Raw genomic sequence first — 8,829 nt, forward strand, 5'->3', positions numbered from 1 at the left:
CCAGAGCTGTGGCACTGCTCTTGCAGTTGGCTCCAAGCAAAGAGGTTTGAGTCAGACCTGATCTCATGCCCTCGCTGTCACCCTTACTTTGCTATCTACACTCTACAGTCCTATAAATAATGGTGAAAGTTATATATCTATATAACTATATTTATATATATATATGTATGTGTGTATGTGTGTTTGTGTGTGTGTGTGTGTGTGTGTGTGTGTGTGTGTGTGTGTGTGTGTGTGTGTGTGCATAATAGTGAACAGTAACAGTTTGCTAAAAAAAAAAATTTAAGAAATGTTCTACTCTTAATATACAATATTAGTAAAATAATGCAAAGACGTGGCAACTCCAGTTTTAAAGGTTCAACATGTCATTTTCACACTATATGAGTGATCTGTATTACTCATGTATCTAAGGCAGCAAAAAAAGCAGGTCATGCAGTAGCCTTGCACATCAAAACAGCTTCATTGAATTGACTAACACACGTGCAATTCTTGTGTGACAATCCAAAAATGAATCATCAGAAAGAGAGCAATAAATACAAGCAGAGAAAAGAACAGATTGTAATACCAAAAGAATTTCACATAACACCAAACCATAAGTCAGCCTTATGGGAAAGAACATCCTTCCTGGTCCCAACTAATCCGATCATCACTTCTTCAGAACCTCTACAGGAGAAACGCAAAATCTCTCTCACACAGAAAGACAGCTTGACCCCCCAGCCAAACAAGTCATATTTACAACTGCGCCTTCTGAGCCGATTTACATTTGTTCCCAATAAGCCGATTAGCCGAGGAAGCTTTCCGCTCTCTTGTGTCTTGTATCATAACGTTAAACATGGTTTAGTCATTATGCACAGACTGCTGGGAACTCCCGTCTTCCTCACCCACCTTCCTCCCACCCTCTGGACTCCTCCCAATAAAGCCTGCTACTCAACAGACTGAAAGTGCACTCACTCTCACCTTGGGCTGTTTGTTTGTATGTGTGCAGACAGAAAAGGTTATATACAACAGCGTGTTCATGTGGAAAGATTTATGCATGATGCCAAAACTTACAGTAATTTTAGCAGTAGCATTTAAACCAAGACAACACAACCACCATTCTACATAAACTACTACAAGTTTATGGAACATGGAATGCTTAAAATAGTTGTATTTCATGTTAAATATATAGGTTATGTAGCTATTAATCTATAGTTCTGTAAAGAAATTAGATGCGAACAAAACAAAGATTACTGGAGTAGCTACGTTAACTATTTCAGTCTTTTTACGTCAAAATTTCACATTTAATTGAATTGTGGTACTTGCCGCTTCTTTGTAATTAATTCCGAAATTAATTCCTTTTTTCAAGTTAAAATAGTTTCTACGCCGACAGCTGATACTGTTTATAAATTATTGATGTCAAAACTTATCCCAACTAAAGCGATAAGATTCGAGAGACGAGTAATTTGTCTGATCACACCAAACACGACAATGTCAATCAAATCACAACCAATCGTAATAGCGTGTGGGCGGGATCTCTGTAAATGCACTGCTCTCGCAATGTAGTATGTCAAGGTATTAGAAATAATTTTCCGTTTATCTTCAGTATGAGGTAAATTAATTAGCCCACTTGTATTATGCTTTTATTTACTCATGTACAATATAGCCTACAACTTAAATTAAACGATTTTTTTATCATTATCATAAAATAAACCAACTACCGCGTTCATCATTGCATCAGGATGCCAGATAAATAAATAAAGAAATAAATAAAATAGTTTAAAACACTTTGTTTATATATTTTGATTTTATACTATTTCCAAAACCATTTTAATTTAATGACCCCAAAATGTTTAGTTTGGGTCAACTTAATTGTTATTTTAAAAAGAAAAGAAAAGAAAAAAAAGGCTATATTTATGTTTTAAAGGGACAATATATATATATATTTTTTCCCACAAACATTTACTTCTTCAAACAATGAGTAATTCAAAAATGTTTATTTTCTTTAGGAGTTACACCACATGACATTTTACAACCCTGTCTTGTCATAAAAAGCCAAAAGTGTCTAATATTTTCTTTGAGGCATGCTGATTTCTTCATATTGATTTTGACAATTGAATCAAAATAACATGTTTTAAAATACTATTTATAAAACAAATGTATATAAAAGTAAATAGCATTTATTAATTTATTTATTTATTGTACAAAACAAAAGTAGCCTAAAAGTAGGCTACTGGGCATGCAGGATGACAATGATTTTTTTTTTTTGCCTGTGTGTGGTTGTGTATGTTGTTTTGTCTGATTATGTATCTGCTGAGCTATGGATATACTCTGTTACTGTATATTCGTAGATTATGGTTTATAAAAAGACAGAAGTCAGCTCTTCTAATGATGTATGGCACCATCCAGAGCAGCAGATTTATCCACTACATTATCCTCAACTGTCCAAATGATCCTGGGATCCCTGTCACTCTAAATGCCCATTTACGACTTAACCATTGCATATTTAGACCACCAGAGGGGTTGACTGCTGGCATGATACCTTAATTACAATATAATCCAGCCAGAACAATTGCTCTCTGGCCTCTGAGATTGTAGCCATGCTTTCTGAAAATCCGGTGGTGCCGTGACAAAATTAGGCCTGCGTTTGCTTAATCTGCTCTTTTATGGATATTTCAAAATTCACAATCTAATGGTCACTGATCCAACATATTTGATGAATGATAATCCTTAGTTTGACTAAACAAAGCCAGACATACTCAAGGCCATATGAACAACAAAAGCATGATACTGTGACACTTGCTGGAGGTGTGTAAAGCCAGGATGGTGTAAGTGTTTGCTTAGGATGGATTTAGGAAGAGGGAAACAGAGGTGGAGATAGAGAGAGAGAGAGAAAGAGAGAGAGATGACAGCAGCATGCTCAGCACATCCATAGGAATCTGGGGCATCGAATGGCCCCTCACCCACTATTCCTGCTCTCTCACTCCTTCTCTCTCCTTGGTTTTTTTTTTTTTTTTTTTTTTGCTGTGGGGCATGCTGTGACCCCACACCGTGGGAATCTGTGGTCCACAACGGATGACTTTAACTGTCTCACAAGAAAAAGGTTGAAGAGATAGAATAAGAGTCTGTTTTTTTTTTTTTTTTTTACTTTTGGGATATAAAATCAGAGCAAAATTTTAAAATAACTCCTGTAATATGATGACAATAATGATCAATTGTAACATATTTAAACATTTTTCTAATCGTTATGGTTATGACAAAATTATACTCAATCATAATCATCATAAGTTAAACAGAAAATACATTCAAATGATGTTACTGGAAAGCCAAGAAGTGTTTACCGCGCACATCAAATATTAAATTTTTCTTGCCTGTGTTTTGTTTTTATTCAAAACCCATCACAAACATAAACCTCGCTATTAATGACAAGCCGTCATCTTGCTCAACTCCACATCGTATGAAAGTAGACTATTTATTAATTTAATCTACATTTCCCCCGATTATTGAAATTATACATTTAATAACAGAAATGTAAAATGTAAAAGCAATTTAAATCCCTTAAAGGCAGTTTTAATTATGAACTTATGAATTTGACTGCAAATTACTAGTTTATATAGCCCAATTTATTATTTTACCTAAATCTATCAAAAATATTGAATCAGTCAAAATATCAATATCAATTTTGAATTCACAGCAGGAACTTCTGTAACTTCTCTTCACAAGTGAACCTCAGATAGGCCACAGTGTCGCATTCTCGTTCTTGGGAGCAACACAAAAGCAATTGTTCGGCTATTTCAAACTTACAAGACAGAATATAAAATATTAAATGACCTGTAAATGTTTGAAGGCTTAAACATGTCAGGCCACTAAAACAACGTTTTCTCTGTTTCATATGCTCGTACGGCCCGCAGTGTGGTGTACGGGGCAATCCAAACCATATAAAATAGCAAGCATTTCTCTGATGAAATCTTCGATGTTTCCAAGGCTATTGAAATGTTATTGAAATGTACTGAAACGGGCTTCTCTTATGTGTTTTCTCCTATTTTAAAAGTGTAAATATTAATTAACCATTCAGTAATTAGGCAAATTAATAAATGCATCCGAAGTCAGTATAGGACAATTTTATTATATTTTGCCTTACATGTTATTTATGCCTTTTATCATGAAATATTGGCCAAATTATTGTTTGATTTGCATTATTATTATTATTTTGTTTCAAATAATTCATATCATTTTGTTTTGAGAAATAACTTTCTGTTAATGTCGTGCAGGTTAAATTGTGTCCGATGTAATGGTGCAAATCTAGATCTTGATGGTGTAAAGAAAGATCAGTCTCCGTGACATGACTGCAGTGCATGAAAATGAGCAGCTTTCTGTACACAGACGGTAGTTCTATAATCGGAGCTACGGGCAGCTCATACATCATGCAAAAAGGGCCCGAAGGGTTCTCTTCAAATGAACTGTGTGGGTCCGTGAAAATAATATCAGGGGGTTTCCGTCAGAATGAACTTTTTCATTGTAACCAGCCGTGAAATAATCTGACCCGACACTTCAAACCATCTGCGTTATCCATCCGTCTTCTTATCTATTGCGAGCTGTAGCTGATACTATACCACAATTTTATATGATATGACATCTCCACAAACAGCATGGGTGACAGTTTTGTCCATTGATGCCCCTCTCTAATCCTTATCAATTCACAAATGAGCTCAAAATATTTATTTAATGCAAAGATCTGTGGTAGCTATGAGAACACTAGCTTAAAAGTCTAAATAAAAAGGCAATTAAAAGACCTAGGACGTAAATATTTGCTTAAAATATTTGTTTTTGCTGATTATATTTGAAATGGTCGATTTCGACTGCTTATGTAAGCTTTTAATAGAGTCTTTAGCCTGCTGGAAACCAGACTCGTGTCCACGTGCAGCTGGAAGGCGGAATGGTTTGTCCAGTTAAGTCCAGTTAACTCTTTTCATTCTAAATAGCGCGATATTAAATTTGACAGGCCAATGACTGTTACGCTGAGCTGTCAGATGTCTACGAGCTCATACCGTTGAATGCGTAACTGAATGAATCTTTCTTAATTTGTTTCCTTTTTGTGTCAGCGGCCGTTATTCTTCACAAGCGAGATTCCGAGCCTGACGACTGACGTCTTCTCTGAAATATCCACACAGCAAACGCATGATCTTATTTAATGTCATTTGTCATTTCAGTCAGAAGCATTCGCGCGTCGCAATACGCTTCGGATACGTCTGCGCTCGCTTATTCGGAACGATAAAAAGCCAATCACGTCTTCTCCTGTGTCAAGACTATAAAAAAGCCGACGAGTGACATCTTAAATATAACATTTCGTGAATGGAAATGGAAAGCATGCCATTAGCGTTTAAAATGATCAGAAAGTACTTTAGGTCGCATAAGCTTCACTTAAAAATGTGCGTAAATCACGCAATCGAGCATAATTCGCTGGCGGGGATTCGGTAAAAGCATGGGTCGCTGATGTTTACTTTCTAAAAGGCGCTGTCGAGGTCTGGGAGGTGCTGAAATCTACTCGAGCTCTGTTCCGCCTGATTGGCACGTTTGACAGTGATTGACAGGCGTCGGTGGAAACTAGCCTACGCAACCAATCTGCCAAATCCAATAGAAAAACAGAAGCTGGCAGCACGTCTTTTCCCTCCTCAAAAGACTTCTTCATTCTTGTGCTGTAATCTCGCGCCCTCGAACACTCGGTGTCTCGAACCAGAGGCAGCCTCAGACCGATAGAGCGACATCTCCATTTCTCTGCATCATCTACATTCATCTGCTGACTCTGGGATTGCCTTTTTGTCTGGATTTGACTGGGGGAGACAGATAAAAGCCACATAAAGCACGAAACTGTGCTTGAGGTAGAGAGGACTCAGAGGGGGAAACAGAAGCCTTCATGTTTCAGTTGCCAATCTTGAATTTCAGTCCCCAGCAGGTAGCGGGGGTATGCGAGACTTTGGAAGAGAGCGGAGACATCGAGCGTCTCGGCCGATTCCTGTGGTCGCTGCCCGTCGCACCCGCTGCCTGCGAGGTGCTCAACAGAAATGAGTCTGTGCTAAGGGCTCGGGCTATTGTAGCCTTTCACACTGGGAACTTCCGTGAGCTTTACCACATTCTGGAGAACCACAAGTTCACCAAAGAGTCCCATTCCAAACTGCAAGCACTTTGGCTGGAGTCACACTACCAGGAGGCAGAGAAGCTCCGAGGCCGCCCGCTGGGGCCAGTGGACAAATACCGGGTACGGAAGAAGTTCCCTCTGCCCAAAACAATTTGGGACGGTGAACAAAAGACGCACTGCTTTAAAGAAAGGACCCGGCATTTACTTCGAGAATGGTACCTCCAGGATCCTTATCCGAACCCAAGTAAAAAGAGAGAGCTTGCACAAGCTACAGGACTCACTCCCACTCAAGTGGGGAATTGGTTTAAAAATCGAAGACAAAGGGACAGAGCCGCGGCCGCTAAAAACAGGTGTGTTTTCCCGATTTCAATCATGGGGCTTATAGTGAGCAAATATTTCATGTTTTAGCTAAAATAGGTACAAACTAACATTAGATAGAGCGATAAAATCTAAATGAATGTCTACAGATTTAATAAAGGAAAGGCTAGGCTAAAGCATAACATGTTGTTAATTTTAATTGCCCAAGTCAGGTTAACAAATAAACCAACAATATCCTCTTTAGATAGGTACTTGGGACAAAATATAGCCTATAGATCGATTAATCTATAGATGTGGCCGGTTTTTATTTGTAACTGTTGCTTAACCGGAGCAATGTTTTTTTTCCTGATTAAAGCCGACATTTGCTAGACATTTTTTACATTTCATTTTCACTGAAATAAAGAAAAGGAGAAGACATAAAAAAAACAGCGCAAAAGGGACCGTCACACGTACAAAATACTTCACTTTTGACCAAAATAATGGCTAGCTTTTGTGTGTTTATTGTGGCTTGGGCCTAGTCTGCATCACTGAGTAAAATTCATTTTCGATATGCCAAATAACAATCTACCATGACTAAAAACTGCTTCATAGATTAAATTATGCCCTTTTTCATTTTAGCCCCATAATTACTTCTGCTTGGTTCTGTCAGTTCCGCTGTGAATTGAAGAAATTCTACCGTAATGTCAATAGGCTTTTTGTTATGCGAGGTGAATGCTGGAGTGATGCGAACAAGGACCGTTTCTCACAAATAGTAATAATAATAATAATAATAATAATAATAATAATAATTGACCTCTGTCAAACTGTGTTGTAATTGTTTTTTTTAAATGTAAAAGCCGCCAAAACGTTACAATTGGGCTATATTTTTAAACTGTTAAAACTGAAATTTTAAAATCATTCTTTTTTTCTTTTTTTTTACTTTTCTTTTTTATTAAAACGTGTTTAGACTAATAAACGAAGAATAAATGTTTCTAAATGGCCATTCATTTTATTAAACAAAGCCTAGATAACCGATGCAGGCTAAACGCACACTGGCTCTAGATGCTCTCCCATTTCGTGTTCTTCCGGGGCATTCCGTTAGTTGGCTAAACCTGGAGCCTAAGCAGGGCATAATTTCATAATATGGTCATAGATTTCATACACAACGTTTACAGTATGCTAATTTCATTGATATCCAAAGTAGTTTTGCGTGTTCATGCATTCATTGCACGCTTTTATTATAACAAATGCAGAACAATCTAGTGTTGTTATTCACCGATTTTTTTAAGGCTAGTTTTAATAGAAAACCCTTCATCTAAAACCCATCCTTTTTCTTTTTAAAGGTTACAACAGCAGGTGTTGTCTAACGGCTCGGTTCGGTCCCTAACTGGAGAGGATGGTGCTGTAGACCGACTGGGGAACGCGTCGAGCCCCGAAGCGAGCCTGTCGAGCAAAGCCGCTGCGTCGGCCATCTCCATCACTTCAAGTGACAGCGAATGTGACATCTAACATCGCACCGAACCGGCCCGAGGGGCTATACGGGAAGACTATGAGAAAATTAACACATACGAAGGAAATCGAGACAGACAATCAGCAAGATAAACAAGCACATTGGTGCCTGCCTTAACGTATCAGAGGCCGTGTTTTTATTTGTTTTATTTTTTATTTGGAGGCTGTTACATCAGACCGGAATCGTGGGATTCATGGAATGCTTTATCTTTTAAAATGTAGGCTATTTATCTTTTTGTGACAGCAAAGTGGGGGCAAACGAGAAAAAAAAATACTATCTGTATTAAAACAACTTTTGTAAACCGATTGCCTCAAGCAAATGGGTGCCCAAATGATATTCACACTTTTTGTTAATTTTGAAAAGGACTTCATGGTGAAACATTTTACCTCCCAGGTTTTCTAAGGTGTTTACGCATTAAATTGTTGCTCTTATAGAATCAGATTTTCATTTGCTTGGTCATTTCAGTCTGGTAAGTTTCGGTGTTAAACGATCTACTTTTAGAGCATGTGCGCCGATAGTGAATTAAAGACTTAACGCTAATAAAATTTTGATGCTCAAAGTAATCATACAGACTTATTCTCGTCAATTACAGTCATGTTTATTTCCGATAAGCTATAACCATTTTGTTGATAAGCTACAATTTTTAATTCTATCAATGATTATTATTATTGTTAATATGATTTAGTTATTATAGGCTAAATTGTGAGTTTTTTTAAAAAAAATAGGCTATTTTAGGCTGCCCAGATATCCTATTTTGTTAGCCTTAATAGCATTAGCATATGTGAATGCATTGTGTCTGCATTCACCCTTCATTTAGGCAGACAAACCACTTGAACTTTTCCTGTGTATTTCTGGTATAAATGGTGTGAGGTTCACGCATAGCCAGTAATCGGTAAATGTAGCTATAGTGGTG

The 8,829-nt window shown here is 37.4% G+C and overlaps 1 protein-coding gene across 1 annotated transcript; it reads left to right on the plus strand.

Annotated features, from left to right (window-relative positions):
* The first annotated feature begins 5,445 nt into the window (after positions 1-5,445).
* six6b (SIX homeobox 6b) lies at positions 5,446-8,479 on the plus strand. Its single transcript, XM_059512990.1, has 2 exons — positions 5,446-6,459; positions 7,750-8,479. The coding sequence occupies exons 1-2, from the start codon at positions 5,888-5,890 to the stop codon at positions 7,913-7,915; spliced, it is 738 nt and encodes a 245-aa protein (XP_059368973.1). The 5' UTR covers positions 5,446-5,887; the 3' UTR covers positions 7,916-8,479.
* The last annotated feature ends 350 nt before the right edge of the window (positions 8,480-8,829 follow it).

This window comes from Carassius carassius, chromosome 27 (genome assembly GCF_963082965.1).
Source record: "Carassius carassius chromosome 27, fCarCar2.1, whole genome shotgun sequence".
NCBI lineage: Eukaryota > Metazoa > Chordata > Actinopteri > Cypriniformes > Cyprinidae > Carassius > Carassius carassius.